The sequence below is a fragment of the Eschrichtius robustus genome, chromosome 8 (assembly GCF_028021215.1).
Source record: "Eschrichtius robustus isolate mEscRob2 chromosome 8, mEscRob2.pri, whole genome shotgun sequence".
In the NCBI taxonomy this organism is placed as follows: domain Eukaryota; kingdom Metazoa; phylum Chordata; class Mammalia; order Artiodactyla; family Eschrichtiidae; genus Eschrichtius; species Eschrichtius robustus.
This window is the reverse complement of record NC_090831.1, coordinates 83,783,992-83,805,278: the sequence shown is the minus strand read 5'-3', so window position 1 is coordinate 83,805,278 and position 21,287 is coordinate 83,783,992. Positions and strand designations below refer to the sequence as shown.

At 37.8% G+C, this 21,287-nt stretch overlaps 1 protein-coding gene across 1 annotated transcript in view; it reads right to left on the bottom strand.

Annotated features, from left to right (window-relative positions):
* Positions 1-21,287, bottom strand: part of GARS1 (glycyl-tRNA synthetase 1) — a 38,878-nt gene that overhangs the window by 10,020 nt on the left and 7,571 nt on the right. The window contains exons 3-12 of the mRNA XM_068549248.1: positions 20,661-20,763; positions 19,481-19,622; positions 18,175-18,263; positions 17,714-17,790; positions 14,225-14,370; positions 11,962-12,111; positions 8,928-9,090; positions 7,647-7,811; positions 2,549-2,661; positions 1,610-1,750 (exon numbers count right to left, since the gene is read on the bottom strand). Coding sequence (XP_068405349.1) covers positions 1,610-1,750; positions 2,549-2,661; positions 7,647-7,811; positions 8,928-9,090; positions 11,962-12,111; positions 14,225-14,370; positions 17,714-17,790; positions 18,175-18,263; positions 19,481-19,622; positions 20,661-20,763 — 1,289 coding nt within the window. The remainder of the gene's footprint in view (positions 1-1,609; positions 1,751-2,548; positions 2,662-7,646; positions 7,812-8,927; positions 9,091-11,961; positions 12,112-14,224; positions 14,371-17,713; positions 17,791-18,174; positions 18,264-19,480; positions 19,623-20,660; positions 20,764-21,287) is intronic.

Here is a 21,287-nt window from a genome sequence, read left to right as displayed (position 1 = left end):
TCTTTTTCTGGAGTATTTTTTATTATTCTATTTTAGCCCTCTCATTGGGTTATTAGTTACATCCCTTTGGTTTCTGTGTGTTTTATCCAGGCAATTGCTCTGGACTTTACGGTATTTCCTTTTCTAAACTTACCATGGTCTCCCTCCACACGTAATGTACACACCTTACAACAGTATACATATTCTTACGTATTCCTAAGTCTTCGCTCCCATCCTTTGGGCTACTGATGTCATACATTTTACTTCTACATATTATAAATTTCACAGTACATTGTTATTGTTTTTGCTTTAAACAACCCATTATCTTTTAAAGAAATTAGGAGATGTCATTTTAAAGAAATGAAAGAAAATATTACTCATTCACCCAAATATGTATCATTTCTAGAGCTCTTAATTTCTTTGGGTAGATCTAAATTTCCACACTTCTGCCTGAAGAATTTCCTTTTACATTTCTTGCAGTGTAGGTCTGGCTGGCAATGTATCCTCTTGAGTTTTTTTGTCTGAAAATATTTTCTCTTCATTTTTGAAAGATATTTTTGCTGGGTATATGACTTTTGTCTGTAAGCACTTAAAAAGATTTCATTCTATTGTATTGTGGGTAGGTACACAGAATTTCATTTGAGATACTGCCTCTAGATATTCTATTTGGTTTTTTTTTACATATACATTCCCATTTCTCTCCTCATATGTTCATGTTTTCTCTTAACATCCTTGAGCACAGGAGGCATATTTATAGTAACTGTTGTTGTTTGTTTTTAATTTATTTATTTTTGGCTGTGTTGGGCCTTCGTTGCTATGGGTGGGCTTTTCTCTAGTTGCGGCGAGCGGGGGCTACTCTTCGCTGCGGTGTGCGTTCTTCTCATTGTAGTGGTTTCTCTTGTTGCGGAGCACGGGTTCTAGGTGCACAGGCTTTAGTAGTTGTGGCATGAGGGCTCAACAGTTGTGGCTCACAGGCTTACTTGCTCCGCGGCATGTGGGATCTTCCCGGACCAGGAATCAAACCCGTCTCCCCTGCATTGGCAGGCGGATTCTCAACCACTGTGCCACCAGGGAAGCCCCTATAATAACTGTTTTAACATCCTTCTGTATTACTTTCATCACGTTTGTCATTTCTGGGTGTTTCTTTTGACTGATTTTTCTCCTCTTTATGAGTCATATTTTCATGCTTTCTCATATGTCTAGAAATTTTTTATTGTTTGCCAGACACAGTAAATTTTATATTGTTTAGTGCTGGATTTTGTTGAATTCCTTTAAAGATTCTTCTCTATCATTTTTACATTTATACTTACAACAATTACACAGACGACTCCAAAGTTCAAAAAAAGAGCACTGACTTAAGAGATAGACGTAGTTTCTAATTACCTTGGATAAGTCTCCTCCTCTAAGAAAGTTATCGGGGGAAAAAAAAAATCTTTATAGTCCATATCAAGTCTATTTCCAGGCCATAATGCCAAAATCTTGACAAACACAGTCCTTTAAATGTAGCCAAGAGATAGTACTTACCTGCAAAACATTTCTAAAGAAACTCATCTCACCCTAACTTTCAAAACCTGGCAGAGAAGACATAGCTGACTGGAGCCCATGTAAAAGTACACATCTTAAATCGTACCCTTTTTCATTCAGTAGTTTCTCCACTTCTGTAATGTAACACTCATCACAAATGGCAAGGTACTCCATCACCAGCTTTGCATCCTTCTTATACGCCTTGCCAATTGCTCCCTTATTAGGCTCAAATTGAACAACGTTGACTGTTTTGTATGAAGTAGTCAAGGAATACAAAACTACAGAACTGCCTTAGTATTTCGGGAAATGACCTTGAGGACAAGCCATCATCGACTTAAAACAACTATCAGTTCCCTATTGGTGTCCGAGATCCTCTACATGCTGATTTCCAGTGCAAGATGAAACAACTACCCACAAAATCATTCAGATAAACCTCAGTCAAAATAAGTAAACATCATCAAGAAAGACTTTTTCAAAGTTACAGTGAGATAAAGGGATATTATCTAATCAGCAGTATAACCCAATACATAGCATAATAACCTCTGAAAACAATTCATTCATTTCTCAAATGTCTCAACACGACAGGATCTATTTTCTGTCACTGGCCTAGCCCTTAGATCAGCTCACAATCTCACTGGCTGGTAAAAGAAGAAAACTTCTCCTCTGATGATCTACAGATCAAGTGAACTAAATTATTTCATCTACCATAAAAGGCACTCATCTTTTAATAGAGAAAGTATTCACCAGGCACCCTTTAATCAAAGAGCATGTATGTAGATGAAGGTGTGGGAAATGGCTGAGAAAAATTGGTCAACATCCTGAAAGACATACAGAGCATTTTTCTTTCAAGGACCAAACACTGAGGGGGCACATGTCAGATTACGAGTAAAGAGAATAGGAAAGGAGCAATGAGATGGGTAAGATAATAGGTTTAAATAAAGTGCCAAAACATCGCAGTTTATCCATAGAACAAGGTATAGACTTGGACTTATCCATTTCCAAGATGTTTACACTGTAGTCCTGAGCTGTTAAAGTGACCAGAAAGGATATGGGCTCTTTCAGAGGCTTCTCAGCTACGAGTGGGACTTTGGTGGCTCTCGCATGACAGGAAAGGTCATAACAGGAACGGTCAGCACATCCGACAATCTCAATCCAGCCCTAAGAAGACATAATAGAGAGAAACATTTGTAAGTCACACAAGGTTCATTCACAAATGCATGCGGATTATAGGTTAACTCTTTCACATACTCAAGAATAATTCAATTATAGAATCTCCACTCAACTTTTATAAATGTTTGAAATGGGAATAGTTTTATACATCTGGTAGTAGCAGCAGCAGGTGGGAAGGCAAGGATTCACCAAAGGGATCAGCAACATGAGAAGAGGAGATATTACAACAGAAATCATGACATTATAATAAAAGAGCAGCAGAAATAAGAACATGCTATTATGATGCTGTGGTGATGGTAAGTCTGAACATAGGTGACAAAGTTATGAAGGATAACATGTGTGGGGGGATATCACAGCACACCCCGCACCTACGTCAGTCAGGTTCATAACTCTTCGCTGGAAGACTCTTATGAGAAATTACAAAGAAAATAATATAGTGTGTATGCATTTTTCTGAACCATTTAAAAGGAAAGAAAGGCGGTTCTCTGGTGGCCCAGTGGTTAGGATTCTGGGCTTTCACTGCTGGGGCCCGGGTTCAATCCCTGGTTGGGGAACTGAGATCCCTCAAGCCGCGCTGAGTGGCAAAAAAAAAAAAAAATTTTTAATTAAAAAAAAAAAAAGGAAAGAAAAAGAAAAATAATAGATTACGATGCATCACAAGAAGGAGGAAATGAATAGAGTGCTAACGCATCCCATCAGCCTTGAAGGGTAAACAGAATGGACAGAGGACAGATGCTCAAAGAGGAAAAAGGAACTTTTTCTATGTTGCTATTTCATTGTTTTAGTGACTTTCTCCCTCTAAAAAGTTTTGAAAAAACTGTTAAGTAGATTCTGAAGGGTGTATTTAAGTGTTAACACCCAATAATACAGCCAGCCCTCTGTATCTGTGGGTTCCGCATCTGCGAATTCAACCAACTGTGAATGAAAAATACTCAGAAAAAAAAATTCCGGAAAGTTCCAAAAAGCACAACTTAAATTTGCTGCAAATCTGGCAACTATTGGTGTAGCATTTACACTGTGTTCGGTATTCTAAGTAACCTAAAGATGATTTAAAGTATACGGGAGGATGTGCATAGGGTCTGTGCAGATACTAAGCCGTTTTATATAAGAGACTTGAGCATCCAGGATTTTGGTGTCCGTGGGGATTGTGGAACCAAGCCTCAGCAGACACCAAGGGATGACGGTATTCCCTCTGTATGAAGTGTCTACTGCTCTCAAAACTTGGCATCAGATAGCTGTACTAAACACACAGATCAGCTGGCCACAAATGTGGGCATTTGTGCTCAATTCAGTTTCCTACCCAACAAAAGAAAACTCAGTAAAGAACAGATACTGTTTCGGTCACAGAATAAAACTTAATAACAGCATTACTACCACAGGGGTGGCAGGTTCCATTTCTTGTTAACGCCTAAGTTACTTTTCAAAAGCAAAGTGTTTTCAAAAATTCTTAAGAACCTGTTATTTGAATAAGTACAAAAGAGGTAAAAAGCTTAGTTAAGTAGATATCTAGTTAGTCCTTCTCATGAATACTTACTTTTGCCTTTAATCAAGAGTTTGGGAAAATTCAACCATCACAACTACTAAGCTTTCCAAGCACATGCTACCACATGGGGTACTTCAAATAAAGAGGCAAATATAAAACTCACATAAGCTCAGAAACCCCAACACTTAACAACAACAAAAAAATAGGAATTAAAGAAAAAAGCTTAAAAACATGTAACTTGATCATTTGACAGTCACTAAAGACGTCAACTAGTATATCTATGCTCTTAAACATATAAACTTGGGGCTTCCCTGGTGGCGCAGTGGTTGAGAATCTGCCTGCCGATGCAGGGGACACGGGTTCGAGCCCTGGTCTGGGAAGATCCCACATGCCGCGGAGCAACTGGGCCCGTGAGCCACAACTACTGAGCCTGCGCGTCTGGAGCCTGTGCTCCGCAACGGGAGAAGCCACGAGAGTGAGAGGCCCGCGCACCGCGATGAAGAGTGGCCCCCGCTTGCCGCAACTAGAGAAAGCCCTCGCACAGAAACGAAGACCTAACACAGCCAAAAATAAGTAAGTAAATAAATAAAAATTAAAAAACAAAAACATATAAACTTGCTCATTATCATTTACTAAAGATGTCAATGAATATATTTATGTACTGAAAGGTGACACTACAAAAACACGCCTAAGAATGGTAGACAATAACTTTGGGATCGTGCTTACCTCTGAGCAGAGAGAGGAAAAGGGTGGAACATTAGCTGTATCAGTAACTTTTTTATTAAAAAAAATAAAATATGAAGCACACAAAAAGAAAATATTAAAGGCTTTAAAGGAGTTCTCCCCTCTCTTTAAAAGTTTGTTACTTCGGAGCTTCTGGTCTTGTTTAGTCCAGTCTTCCAATGACCTTACACAAAACATTGTAGCCTAATCTCAAAGCTAGGCCCACATTTCTGTTTTTAAAATTTTTTCTTAATTCTTTAAAATTTAGGTATAATTAACATATAAGATTATATTAGTTTCAGGTGTACAACATAATGATTCTATATTTGTATATACTGCAAAATGATCACCACAATAAGTCTAGGTAACATCCGTCACCATACACAGTTACAATTTTTTTTCTTGTGATGAGAACATTTAAGACCTACTCTCTAAGCAAATTTCAAATACATAATACAGTACTATTAACTATAGTTACCATGCTGTACCTTACATCCTCAGGACTTATTAGGCTCACATTTTCTGATCTCTCATCCTTGAGGGTTTGGCCACAGCTCACAGTGACACTCAGGAAAGGATGAGCAGGAGTGCAGTAGGGTTTATGAAAGCAGTGTAGAACAATGGTTAAGAGCAGGGGCCTGGAGTCAGATAGCCCTGGTTCACATCCCAGTGCCACCACTCACTAGCTGTGAGACTCGGGCAAATTACCTAACCTCTCAGCACTTCAGTTTCCTCAGAAATAGGACCAATGCACAGAATTACTGTGAGGATTACATAAGATAATAATACACTTAGAACGGTATACAGCCCTTAACAGTTCCAAATATTAAATGAACAAACAAATGAAATGTAATCCAGGCCAGATTCAGAATCTAAATTGAGATAGCAAGAATTTGTGTCCAGGACTTCCCTGGTGGCACAGTGGCTAAGAATCCGCCTGCCAACGCAGGGGACACGGGTTTGAGCCCTGGTCCAGGAAGATCCCACATGCCACGGAGCAACTAATCCCGTGTGCCACAACTACTGAGCCTGCACTCTAGAGCCCGTAAGCCACAACTACTGAGCCCACGTGCCACAACTACTGAAGCCTGCGCACGCAGAGCCTGTGCTCCGCAACAAGAGAAGCCACCGCAATGAGAAGCCTGCGCACTGCAATGAAGAGTAGCCCCTGCTCACCGCAACTAGAGAAAAGCCCGCGCACAGCAACGAAGACCCAACGCAGCCAATAAATAAATAAACAAATAAATAAATAAAATAAAAAATAAATCTATAAAAAAGAAAAGAATTTGTGTCCAATTTAACTTGAAATCTTCTCATACAAAACAGAAAATAGTTTATTGGCTTAATTTGAAAATGAAAAGAAATTCCAGAAAATGTAATACATTTTGAAGTTAATGATCACCTACAATCCAAAAATAGTTACCACTATCATTTTAGCATATGTCAAGTAAGCTTATGAAGAAAGTAAAGTAACAAGAAAAACCTAACAGATTCTTTCCTAATTCCACAAAGGAAAAAGAATATATTAAAAACAATATCAGTAACAGCCACTACAGGTATATGCATACCATTATGCATGTACACATGTGTATATGTTTGTAAAGCATATAAAATTATCTTGAATAGGGGTTGACAAACCAAGACTCATAGGCTAAGAATCGTTTTTAGATTTTTAAAGGGTTGTTAAACAAAAACAAAAAACAAAAACCCCCAACCAAGAAGAGAGGCAACAGAGACCCACAAAGCCTAAAATATTTACTACATTTACTAAAGAAAACATTTGTTCATGCCTGATTTAGAAAAGAGACATGAAACACTTCTGGGGAGCATACAATAGGAAGTTTCACTTTCTCCATAACACACTTAAGAGTTATTTTTTGCTTTCTGTTTTACAAAAAAGGGTCATCATTTTTTTAATGACTTATTTTTAATTAAAAAAAAATGTATCCATTAAAAGAAAGTCACTTTAAAAAGTAAAAAGTGAAACCAAGGACATGTGGGAACCACGGACTCCTGGGCTAAAGTCTCCATATGGGTGAGAAGCCTCCCTAGCACCAAATGAGGGAGACGCCAGAAGGCTCTTGGCCCCCTTGTTTTGGATGCCACCCTGTTCCCACTGCCACCAATGCAGGAAGCATCTCCTATATCCAAATGCCTTTCAATCCGAAGCTTCAGCACTAATGTTCATGTTTGAGGGTTGGGGGTGGGAAGGAACAGTGAAGAGGTAAACTGGAGGTCTTCTCTGAATTATTATTAAATATACAGAATTTGAGAAAAGGTAGTTCCTAAACAAGAGATCAGAATCTACTAGTCTATCCCCCAAATCTACCAAGTAACTCTCGAAACTAAGAGCACTATGACCTTCTTTACTCAGCCTCACCACCACTTCCAACGTTTGCTGGGGTCCTTGTCAGGAAGAAGGCCACCCCATCTTAGCTGCACTCAGGGATATTACCAATCACACTGCCCACACCAGGAAAGGACACACCAGCACTGCCCCATCAGTGGCCTTCTCTCGCTCTCTCTCACTCTTACTCTCTCTGTAAAAGCCATCCAAGTCTACAAAGGGCTTCTGGGGCACAGGAGTAGCCCCCCACTTATGAGAGCGCAGGGGGGCAACTACTTTTTCCATTTAGCTCAGGAAGAGATCTTTTTTTTTCTTTTTGTTCCACTCTGACATGAAGCACACAAAGGGCAACTTTGATATCCATGCTTCTAGGTTAACAATGTGAAAATCACATGGTAAAAACCACTGCATTCTACTTACATAGGATGTTTTGGATTCGGCATCCCAACAGTCACAGGCATAATGGGCCATCTCATTCTCCATGTGCTGTCGGAAGCGGAGCTTATCTGGAGATACACCAACCTTCACGAGGTAGAGGTAGATGCGGCCAATGAAATAGCCTAATACTGAGTTGTTAATCACGCCCTAAAAATAAATGAATAAACAAATAAGTAGATAAATAGGCAAGCAGCATGCAAGCAAGCATAGAGGAACGAACAAAAACACAAACATTAATGCTTTTGAAGGCCAAGGTACCATTTTCCATTGAGTTATTCATCATCTACTGAAAAATTTTTGAAACACAAGGTAAGCTAATTTATCCAGCTTTCAGAACAATCTTAGATACCCAACATGTGATCTTGGCTATTTTCAAAAGGTTTAACTGTCAAGATAACAAGCAGATAATAATGGCGTCATTCAAAATCTTTCTACCATACTCACTGGGTCAGCAAAAATTCAGCCTAATACCTCATACCTTCTAAATCTACAGTGCTAAAAATGACATTCATAATAATGACCCTAAGGAATTATAAATATATTTCTTCTGAATTAGCAGAAGTCATAAGACATGTTGAGGGGATTTTAATGTACTCTTATCCAATGAAATTTGTGAATCCCATATAGTATATGTAATCTTATATTTTTAGTACAGAAGGATCTTAGAAATCATCTAGCCCCATCTCCTAGCCCCCGCAGGGCTCTTTTCTGCAAAACAACTGACAAGTTACCCCTTAGCCTCTACTTGAATATTTTCAGACAGGAAGCTCATTGTTCCCAGGGCAATTCATTCCACTATTAGGCAGCAGCTACTGTTGGAATGTTTTCACTCACTTATTTCTCCAAGCAAATAATTAGAGAAATTCTATTACATGCAAGGCCTTACCCCAACTGCTATGGGTAATGCAGAAGAGTTTAAAATCCAGAGGGCTTGCTTTCTGTGAGTCAAAATGTCCCCCCAAAAGTAGTATACACTGTTAAAAGTCAGATTGATGGGGCACAGTTCAAACCAAGAACTTTTTTCCAAGTGCTCTGCTAAACATATTTTTCATGTTAGCCCCAATGGTCCACAGAGTGGCGTGTTCAGGTAATTTCCTCCCACTATAATAATAGTGTGTAATAAATACTGTATAAAAACACATACTGTATCAAAATAAAATGACTGCCAAAATAAGATATTTTGTCATCCAGTACACAGAATTTGCTAAGTGCCGAAAACCTGGAATAGGTATAATCTAAATTAAGTTACCTGTGGAATCTTACCTGTTCAACAGCATCTCCGAGGCGCATTTTCCGAGCAGACTGTCCGCTGACCTGGGCTTTCGCTGAATACAAATACAGGTGGAGGTCTGCCACATTCTGGAACTTGGGATGGTCTTTCTCACTGGGATCTACAAAGTGCTCAATTTCTGCCATTGTGAATTCTCTGAAAGCCAAAATATAAGGGATAAAAGATGCACACTTCACTATAAAAAACAATAAACAAAAGCCATTATTTTCAACTTCATTCTACAATGATACAGAATGATATGGAAAATAGTTTTTAGAGAACAGATTGATACAGTTTTTTTAAAGTTAGGAGAACCTGAGTAAACATCAGACACACACAAAAAATGAGATACTGAATAATGGCTTCCGAATAAAATGATTTTTCCTTAAAGCATTAGCAAGTCTTTATAGATGTACACTAAATGAAGCTCCTAATATTTACTTTTCATAGAATGGGAAATTAAAAGTGCATTGAAATTATTCTTTAGCTTTTATAGCAGTGTGATTTCTTCCTTTTTCTTGCTCTGAACAAGTAAATGACTGATAATGGCACCATACAGCTGGTGTCTTTAGAGTAGCAGCTTCTCAAATAAAGTGTTATTCAAGGCAGAGGACATAGGCATGAATCGAAAAAGCTAACATCAAGCTAACTGCATAATGATGAAATAAGTAGGCACATAGTAATGGTTTCCCAAAGAGATTTCCCTGAATGGCAATTTAGTAGCTATTGGGTGGAAAAGAGTTTTAAGTTAATTTTAGGAGTCAAAATCAAATCTCTCTTCTTTAAAACACACACACAATTTACTAGTGCACTTTCATGATTATCTCAGATGTTTTAGAAGTAATGAAAAATTGCTTAAATGGTTCCTAAAAATACATGAAATGCATTGCGAAAGAGCTTTGATATTTTTTTCAATTTTATTTTTTAATGGTATCCCTTATTTGGTCCAGCAGCACCTATGTCTTGTCTTTCAACAGCTATCAAACATCTTCTGTGCGCATAGAAATATGAGAGAGAGAAGTATGATGTCTGTCCTCACACAGCTTCCAACTGGGATGACAGCAACACAACATCTAAAATGAAGGGCAGATCAAAATAAGGACCTTGTCCAGAATCCCCAAATAATCTGCTGCCAAAGTCTTTCCATCTGTTCTGTCAAATAATCCCAGCTCAAAGACAGGAGATAGAAATCAACACTAATACTGATTGTATCAGCTGTCTGTTGTCTTTGAGTTCAGAGACTCTACCTGAAACTCTGGAGACATAAAATAGACATAGGACTAGAAGACAGAGCCAGCCAATCAAAATAAAATTTAATTTAAAAAAATTTCATATGAACAATCCAATGCTCCCAACCTAAACCAAAGGAAGCATAGCTATACAAAGACTTATCACCTGATAACTCTATGTCAAGAAGAAACACTAAACAAACAAGTCCTAGCCCTACCATGAAACAAAAGCCATGGGGATACAGACTTGTGGAAGAATGAGTGGATTTCTAGCCAGGATCTTGCAGAGACACATGACAAAACCAACCAAAATCCAGATGGAACACTTTGAACTGAAAGTGCCCAAGGAATAAAATGTCAGGAAGCCCCAAGGGACTTTCCCCAGTTAACTCCTGGGGTTGCTCCTCTGTTCTGAGCTGGTTTTCCTATTTACCATTTCTTATTCCACAGGCCCCAGGTTTTGTCTTACTTCACGGTCCTTTACACTCATCCAACAGCTACACTACTTGATGTAAATCCTCTCCAAAACAGTGGCTTTAGACAAGCTCAGTCTCACACAGCTTCCTCAGTATTCTGAAAGCATGCGTGCAGACACTAGTGGGACAGAGGGGAAGCCCAGAAGCAAAACGAGAAAAGATACGAAGAAACCCAGACATTGAGAAATAAAACAGATTTAAGTCTGACAAGTTTTTCATTGTTACAACACCTAGTTAAAGTTTAGGACTACCTCTTCTCTCTGCAGCAAGGTCCAGGAGGGTCCTCCCCACTCCATTTCTCTAGGTTGTGCAAGCTCCTTCCTCATGAAGTCTCCCTTTTCTAGACCATTCAGCTGAAGGGACTATAGGCCTAAAGATACAGTCTGGTGAGAACACAGGAGCATTTCCTCAGAGGGTGTCATGGGGACTAACAAGATTAGGCAGGTGCTTTGATGTAGAGTCACAGGCTGGGATATGCTATGACTGACGCCTGTAATTACAGCAAGTAAGAAAAGAAGAGAGGAAATGGGCGGGCCACTGGGACTGTGGAAAATAGTTCTGGAGTCTAAGAAAGTTAAGTTTACCTACATATCCCCTTTTTATATCGAATTTATTACCTTAAGAGATGATATCAGTAAGAAAATGTATAGAAATCTCAAAAAACTCAAGTCATAAATAGCTAAGTCATAATAAGTTTCTAAAGAAAAACGTAACTCAGAAGCGCCAGGATGCCTTCCCGCACATTCTGGATACACCTGACAAAGGGAGGTTATTAGAATAGAGACAAGAGAGCATCTGAACTAGCATAGATAGCGGTAAGCTTGCTAGCTGGACGCTGTCATAAAGGTGCCCCAAATATCTGGAGGAACACCATCTGGCTGCTGAAACACCCTCACCCCAATACCAGCAATGCCATCTGCCCTGGACACCTAGCATGGCCCTCCTGCCCTAACCATCACCTCCTTCCTCCCCACCTCACCCTACACTCATCTATACCACCACTGCCAGAGAATGCCTCGGTGTAGACAATCAAGATCTTGCCATCCTCAAAACATAAGATGAACAAGGAGAAAAGATCATTTTGGATCAGATGTGAAACTTCAGCTATTCTTCACCCTCCTTCCTTTCCCTTCAAGTCCACTTCAGTCACTCAAAACTGTCCGTCATCCCAGAGATTACATTTGGAGGTAACAAACAAACAGCAAGTATATAATCATGTTAAAACAGCAAGTATATAATCATGTTAAAACAGCAAGCTTTTGTTTCCACTTCAATGCCAAAATCATTTACTAATTTCACCAGAAGAATAACATGGGCGGTACCTGACTCGGATCAGTCCAGATCGAGGGGAGATCTCATTTCTGAAAGAATTTCCAATCTGGGCAGCAGCAAAAGGCAACCTTCCTTGGTTGAATTCCAAAAGTCGTTTGAAATTCAGGAAAATCCCCTGTGCAGTTTCTGGTCTCAAGTATCTGGAAATATAAACAAATCAGTCTGTTATAAAGGAGGAGATTATGTTTTCCAATAAATCTGAAATTCTAGATACAAATCCTAAAAGTCCTAAATATACTATCTTCACACAAAGCTGTATGGGCCTTAAAAAAAAAAAAAAAAGTTTTAGAAATAGAAATTTTCCTCAGTAGCAAACATTCTCAAACAGGTAATAGAGAAGGTATCAGGTGATTGGCATGGCAATACCACTGTTAGACATGTCATTTAATTTCATCACTCCAGTGAATCACACATGACCTCTCTTACAATATCTCTAAAACCTCTGATATTCTCCTGACTAATCATTTACTTTGGAGGCAGATGACAATTTTAGATCCTTTTGAAAATAAAGTAAGTATACCTCTGCTGTTAACCCACATATTAAAGCATAACTGTGGAGCTAAAAAGAAGCCGGTACGGGCTGACATTTAACATTAGAGCTCACTCATCACAATCATCACACCATGGCAGGCAATTTTCAGGGTTTTTCATATCATTTTCTTCTTTGTACCCAGAGACACAAAGAAATAGAGAAGTCCAGAATGATCGACTCTTTGTGGTATTTTATATCTTCAGCCAGAGGCCTCTTCTGTATTTCTCCACATTTTAAAAAGTTACCGTCACTCAAATACACCCTGATAGCCATTGTTTTCTTCTCAATTTCACAGACAATATTCTGGGCGAAACATCACATAAGAAAGCGCTCCCAACAGCCTACTTCAAAAGAAACGTTTTATGAAAACAACTTTAAAGTAAAGAAAAATTAAAATTTTACTCTCGTCTCACTCTTCTCTTCAACAACTCTTTTCATTTTGTGGTTTTTATCCAAATATAAGTATAGTTACAGTTAATATGTATATTTACTAAGTAGAATGTACTAAATTATACTTTATACTTTTCTATTTTCTAAAAATATCGTAAAATTTTCTCATATTTAACAGTTACAGAGTTAGATTCTACTAAAATAACCTACTTTACTATAATTTATTTAACCATCCTGAAATTATGGGATAAATAGGTTATTTCTACTTTTCATTTATACACTCTTGATAAGTATAGCTTCCTTTCCTTTTGAGTTATTTCCTTAGATAAATTCACAGGAGTGGGTAGGCAGGTCAGAGGGCATGGCCCATTTTATGACTCTCTGTATGTATTGCCGAAATGAAAGGTTCACCCTTGGCCTCTTTCCACAAAATATCCTAAATCAACCCACTGTCTTATTAAAATAATTCCAATAATACATCCTGTCACAATTAATTTTTATTATTCTTTAGTTTCTATTCCAGGAAATATGATCTATCTAGCTTCATCTAGCAAAACCCATCCTCTTACCCTAAAATGAGACCATGAGAAAAACATCTGAAGCTATGAAATGGAATACTTTGACTAAGTTTGTTAACAATGGACAAGGAATCTGGACATACAGATTCTTCTTCTGAATCATATTGTAAACTGTTCAGGTTTTCTTTACTCTATCTGTGAAAACCACACTTTAGCTTGAATCAACAAGCTAAACGTATCCTGTCCAACATGGTAGGTCACTAGTCACATGTCTATTTAAATTTAAATTCTTAAAATTAAATAAATTTAGAAATTCAGTTCCTCAGAAGCACTAGCCCCATTTCAAGTGCACAACAGCCCCATGTGGCTAGTGGCTACCATATTGGACAGCACAGATTATAGAATATTTCCACCACTGCAGAAAGCTCCATTGGGCAGTGCTGATCTACAACAAATGGTTTCTAAAGTCTCCTTCGACAGTAAGTTCAACGTCTTTCAAAATCATTCTCCAACCCTCTCTCCTGCCCTATGCAGCTATAACTACAAGATGTGATGATCACAGACTTCTGTGTTTATTTTATGACCAAAAAAAAAATCATCATATATGCTAAAAAAAAAAACAAACTATATTCAGAAACAATTAGAAGAAATAAAATTTAAGAATACATCTGTCATTATTTCTCCTTAATATATTTGTCTACACTTTCTACAAATCACTTTTCAAACATTTTCCTTCATGGCTGATATTGATATTTACCTTTTATTACAAGTAATTTTAATAACTTCATTACATAAACAATAAGTGATCCATACCCAGGCATGTTTCCTCCAGGCCCAATGAAGGTCTTGAACATTAAGTTAAAAGGCACTGGAGGGGAAAGATCATTTCCAGTAGTGGGGGATTTTACATTATAGTTCACGAAAAGATCCCCCAGTTCTTGCTGTCCATAGTTATCGAGCTGAAGAATACATCAAGAAAATGATTAGTGTAAAAGACAGAAAAAACAAGGCATACAATAAAGTATTATATATAAAACCCCATCCATCATTAAAATTCACCCAAAATAAAAACATCAGAATTAACCTAACCTTCAAGATATTTACATTAAACCCATAAACAGTTTATACTCTTTCCATTTACCAACAGAGAAATGGAGTATCTTTCTGGGACCGACCTAAAATTCACACACGTACCATTGAAAGATACAAAGGTACAATGAAAGATAAGGTAAAATACCTCTTGTTGAATTATAATAGTTACTGGTTGGCAAGAATCTGAATCACATAAATAAGTTTTCACAGTTGAATTTTACTACTCTGTATACTTAAGAGCCAGGTGCACTTCCCTGTCTATTACTTAAATGTGCATGTAACTTTCCTTTCCCACCAGATATTAAGTTCCTTGAAGGTAGAAGCTGTGTCGTATTCACTTCTGCATTTTCCAGGGCACTGCACATCCTATACATTGATGATCAATGCCAAACCCTCTAAAATGATATATGAGCTCCAATTCAAAAACTTCAAATGACTATGACAAACCATCTAACAGTAAAGAATATTTAAAACTTAAAAAAAAAAACTTCTAATAGAAATAAAATAATTAGATAAATCAACTAATGAGTGATGGCATGTGGGGTCAGAAAAACCAGGGTAAATCACCCAACTCCACCACTTATGGGTTGTGTGACTCAGGATCAAGTTCCAACCTAATCTCTCTGAGCCTCAGTTTGCTTATCTGTAAAATAGGAAGAACAGATTCTACCTCACTTCTTAACCACAGAGGGTGAATCAATGCCTTTTATTTTATTTTTTAAAATTTTTATTTATCTATTTATTTTTGGTTGTGTTGGGCCTTCATTGCTGCGCACAGGCTTTCTCTAGTTGCGGCGACCGGGGAGCTACTCTTCGTTGCGGTGCGCAGGCTTCTCATTGCCGTGGCTTCTCTTGTTGCAGAGCATAGGCTCTAGGCGCGCGGGCTTCAGTAGCTGTGGCGCATGGGCTTCAGCAGTTGTGGCTTGCGGGCTCCAGAGTGCAGGCTCAGCAGCTGTGGCACACGGGGCTTAGCTGCTCCACAGCATGTGGGATCTTACCGGACCAGGGCTCGAACCCATGTCCCCTGCATTGGCAGGTGGATTCTTAACCACTGCGCCACCAGGGAAGTCTGTCAATGCCTTTTTTATTTTTAATTTTTTTTTAAGTTTATTATTTATTTTTGACTGCATTGGGTCTTTGTTGCTGCACGCAGCTTTCTCTAGTTGCGGCGAGCAGGGGCTACTCTTCATTGCAATGGGCGGGCTTCTCATTCCGATGGCTTCTCTTGTTGCGGAGCACGGTCTCTAGGCGCGTGAGCTTCAGTAGTTGTGGCTCGCGAGCTCTAGAGCGCAGGCTCAGTAGTTGCTCCGCGGCATATGCTCCCAGAACAGGGCTCGAACCCGTGTCCCCTGCATTGGCAGGCAGATTCTTAACCACTGCGCCACCAGGGAAGCCCCCTCAATGCCTTTTAGATAAACTATCACGCTTCATAAAGCTAACAAGGAGTCACAGGCACTAACAGGTCCAGAAAATGCCATTATGTGTTGAAGCAACAGATGCGCCTCTGGCCAGGGAATCCACTGGGGCCATTTCTGAGTATCAGGCCGTTTCCATGGGTTCCTAACTTTTCACTAAAGATTAAACTGACAGCTATATACAACTGACCCTTGAACAACACATAAAACTTATAGCTGGCCCTCTGTAACCACAGTTCCCATGCATCTGCAGATTCAACCAACCACAAACCGTGTAGTACTGTAGTATTTGCTACTGAAAAATAGCAGAGTGTAAGTGGGCCTGCACAGTTCAAACCCACGTTGTTCAAGGGTCAACAAATGATACAATATGGCAAATCAAAACCCAAACTGTTCTCCTGGAACACATATCTGAGATGAAACAGAAAGTGCTCAAACCATAAATTATGACTTAACAAAACAACTAATTACTTCCTGTTTCTGACAATTTATTTGGAAATAAACGGAACTGTTAAGATCAAAGACATGTGCACACAAAACCTTAATAAGTCTAAAATTCTGAATGGGAAACAGAATAATTTAAGGGTAATTTGAGGTGCTTTTCATTTCTTCTTTCTTATAAAGGTCATGCCTTTGGAAAAGGAAGGAAATGAGAAATGACGGTGTGGCCATAACAGTATCAAAGAACAAGAATTGATTTTCTAAACCATGAGTAACAACACTAAAGCAATGTGCTTCAAGCAAGGGATAAAACATACTTCACAAGGTTCAAAATAAATTGGCAGATGAGTCAATAGCCAGATTAAGAGGTTTTTCAATTTAAATGAGGAAGGAGAAAATTTCTCAGCTAACGTTGGAAAGCTAGATACCACAGAGGAAAATCAGCATGTTTAAAAAAATTAGGGCAACAGTGGAGAAGTATCCAGTAATTTTCATGAGAGAAAAGCAGAGTTAGAGTCCTACATTCAGCCTCATTTATATACCAATGTAAAGAAAAAATATATAAACACAGCACTGGTTGTTGTTTTCTTTTATCCAAGGAAGTAAAAAAAATTAAAGAGGTGAGCCCTGGTGGACCTCATGATCAAACATGGTGCTGGAGAAATGTACTTTGCTTAAAAGGATGGATGAGGTGAGAAATCAGCAACATTCACATACAGGCATGTTCAACTTCCTGGGGCAAAGGTGTGCAGTTTTCATCATATTTTTAACGTAGTATGTGACCTAAAAAAAGGATAAGAACTACTTCTGATATAGAAGGTATTTCTGCACTTGGTAAAAGTCAGAATAGATGATCTCAATGCCTTTCCTAAAACTTGTCAACTTCAATACAAATTATAAAACTAAAGGTCTACAGGAAAAGCAGGGGCCTGCTCCATCAGGTTCTAAAAAGAATAGCATGTAGTCAGGGACAGTGCAACCAGAAGCAGATCAAGTGGCTGATGAGACAGTGCTCATATAGATATCTGCCCTAAATCTCCACACTGAATGCTATCCATCATTAGACACTGTCCTGGTTTTTGCTGTTAAATCCAGAAAACTGGTTTCCGAAGAGAGAGAACTTATTTCATGCCTATTTACATTGACTTGCTAGTTTGACAGAAATAAAGGTTAGTCACAAAAGGTTGACAGAGAAGAAAATAAAAATGCAAAAAGAGATGATATGGGGGACAGAAGGTAAACTCTCCTTTTTTACTATTGTGACCAGGTCAGCACAATATGGAATTCAACAGTTATCAAATGCTGAAAGACACACAGCACCTACCTGGGTTATTGCGATCTCTCAAGTACTCACCTGGGCCAAGACACTTTCCATCTCTGATTTCTTCTCAGCAGAACACTTCTTATCAGACATCAATTTCTGTAAATGAGCTATAAGAACAACAGTGTTAGTACATGTCAATTTCAATCAATGGGAAAAAGGACAATGTACTTTTGAGTTTCAATGTTGGGCAGGTAAAAAAACGAACCCAAGGATAATGTTCTTAATTTATATGAATCCCATGGTTGATTTTACAGGGACAGTAATGATATTGTCTTGATTCTTTCCATGACTTAGAACTTCTAATTATCTGTATATAACTTTTTTTTTCAATAAGGGTCTTGTTCTGTATACTTAAGATCTGTGCACTTTACTCTTTATATATGTTATGTCCCAAGAAAAAATTTAAAAACTTGAGAGAAAAGTTTAATCCAAACCCTTTGTTTTGATCAATCCTACTTGAAAGGTTATTTATCTGAGATGAAGAACCATACCTTTCAATAGATGGTCAGCACGAAAACACTCTCCATTTTTTACATCTTTCACCATGAAGTCAGCAAATTTGTCTACATGGCCAGAAGTCCTAAGTTAACAAATGCCAAACCAATTAGTCATTTTCATACAAATTAACACATAAATTTTACCTTATAAGACAATCTCCCTTCTATATATTTATCCAAAGTTTACATCTGTATATCTGAAAGATGGAAACTCCCATATCTATTATGATATATCCCATGGTAGATAAAAATGTACACCGAAGAAAATTCTTCCTCAAATCTATTCCCACCCTCTCCCCAACTTCTTCCTCCCCTTAGGAAAAAAATACTAACTAGATTACACTTTTCCACAAATTGTCATAAAGTCTGTGCTACTTTGCAGAATCAATAAATCCATGCCTATCCCATTATTATTACTGGTCTAAGCAAAGGCCAAAACCATGGAGAATTTGACTAGCCAAGACTTTGTGATAACTCAGTATAGACACTGAACCTTAAGGAAAGAGTTTTCTGCCACTGAAACCTGGTTGGACACTGGCATTATCTCTGTACAGCTATTAGTGGGGCAAGTAGCTAAAGAATAGGCTGTCCTGATCCATCATCAAGAATTCAACTTGTTTTAATTGGCTGAAATTATTAAGAGAGAGCCTAAACTATACAAATAGCGAAAATTAGCTCTTTAACAGGCAACATTAAATGAATGAAGTGATGAGATACAAAATGTAAGAATTCCTCTTTCAGTTTCGTATTTGAGAAATCCTGACCTGCTTTCAACAATGTTGGTAGGAATAATCTAAATTTCTGCATTGAAACATCAATACAAATAGTAGCATTTGATTTAAAATACATATACACCTTTGCCCAGAGCTTCTATGAATTTATACTAATGAAATAATCAGGATATACATAAAAATTCATCTATTGGGATGTTCAATGTAATCAAACATCAGAAACAACTTAAATGTCTACACTCATGCACTAGTTAGGTAAATTATGGCACATCCATAAAAGAGAATACTATTCTGTCATTAAAAATACTTTAGAAGAATACCTAATGACATAATGTTCACCTATATTATGTGAAAAAAAGCACTGTGCTACTAAATGCATATGAACTTAAAAAGACAGAAAGGATAAATACAACATTTTTAACATGGCTACCTGTGGGCAATGAGTATATATTTTCTTTGTTTTTCTTTATTTTCCAGATATTCACAATGAACAGGGGTAGTTTTTTGAATCAAAAAGTTACTTAAGTATGCATATTAAAGAATGTCAACCCTCAAAGTAAAGACCTTACTTTAAAACTGGCTCAGGGGTGAGCATGGTGCAATCAATCTCCAGAATCTGTTCCTCTTGGATAAAGTGCTGCCTCCAGGTCTGAATAATATTGTTTTTCAAAGCACATCCAACTGGCCCAAAATCATAGAGACCACTAACACCTGCAAAATATGAGAGGAAAACGGGTACTCTACCTTGTCACTCTGAACGAATCAAAGTAAGCAGACGTGAGAAACTGATACTTGTAAGACTTCACATACTCCCTAAAAATGTATTCAAGACAACACTTCAAATCCCTTAATACTGAAGAGCCTTATTTCCAGCTAGCTGACAGAAGTAAAACTAAAATGGTCTTACTCCATTAACTGCAGTATTTCCATATTTGAAATTTCAAGTAGGATTAGCAAAGAACTAAAAACAAAAGTTCCTCCATATGTAAGAAACAAAATGAAAAAGCAAATTATAGTTTTCTGCCATAGAAATTAGAAAATAATTTGCTGCATCAGCTGAATAACAATGATCTCAAATTTTAGCACCCAATTCTCTAATTTATTCTTGGGTATTTGAGCCACTATTTAAACCTCAAGAAGTTAAACATTTAGAGATCTGCTCAGACTAAAACTCAAATCAAGCTTCAGTGGCAAAGTACTGAAAGTCTAATATTGTTGCAGTAATCTCTGTTAACTATGAAAAATATCAGTGAATTATACTGGTCTACATAAATTCATATAGTGTTCAGAAAGATGTAGAGATTTATCTGCATAGCCATGAAGAATGTTTTCTCCTGGCAGTCGCCATAATGAATAATCTAGAAACTATGGTTTACCACTGCCCTTGTGGGGAGCGGCACAGTACAGTCAGCCAGTGCTAGAATGGCCCTCTACTGCTCTCAGGTCTTCACTGGCATTTTAAGAAGGGTCTGATATGTACATGGACACATCAAACACTTAATATCTGGGCCTCTCCAAATTCCCTAAGTCTTAATGGAAAAATGCTATCTCCAAAAATAAATAGGGTTGAGGGAAATAAGAACTGATATCATGCCAAATGAATGACTCTAAACAAATGAAAGCAAGATATCTATCCTCTGCTTTGTGTGACCTGAAACTATTAGATATCAAGCAAGCTGTGGTTTTGATTTAAGAAGAATATTAAAGCCACTAACAATACAATTTTTCTTTCTCTCATTAATCCCCTACCTCCATAAATAGCAAAAGCTTGATCATAGAAAAACCTCCTCTTCAGGGTATCTTCCATTTTTGCTCTGTCCACAACATCATCTTTGGGCTGTAACGCTAGCTCCTGTAAGGGATTTTTAAAGAGAAAATATGTGATTGAACGAGTGAGTGGGAATTTCAATTTATACATGTGAATTTATTTTATTCCTCAGCAGAATTCAGTATAAAATTTATCAGACAAGATTTTGATACCCTTAAAACAATAGAAACCTTAAGGTTTTTTCCCCTTTGAGTTACAGAAAAGATACTTTTACTTAATTATTTAGGAAAGTATACGATCATTTCCAAGATTACAAGACTAAGCTTACTTAGATGCAGATACTGATAAGCAATATCTGCATTTTTAGTGGATCACTGTAGCAAAATAGCAACTTAAAACTCCAAACAGGAAATTCCCTGATGGTCCAGTGGTTAGGACTCGGTGCTTTCACTGACGGGGCTGGGTTCAATCCCTGGTTGGGGAACTAAGATCCCACAAGCCATGCAGTGCAGCCAAAAAAAGAAAAAACTCCAAACGATTTCAGTTTGTTGATGGGACGCTTATAATTTGAAAAGTTTGGGAGCAGGTATCAGGTGACTAGAACTTCT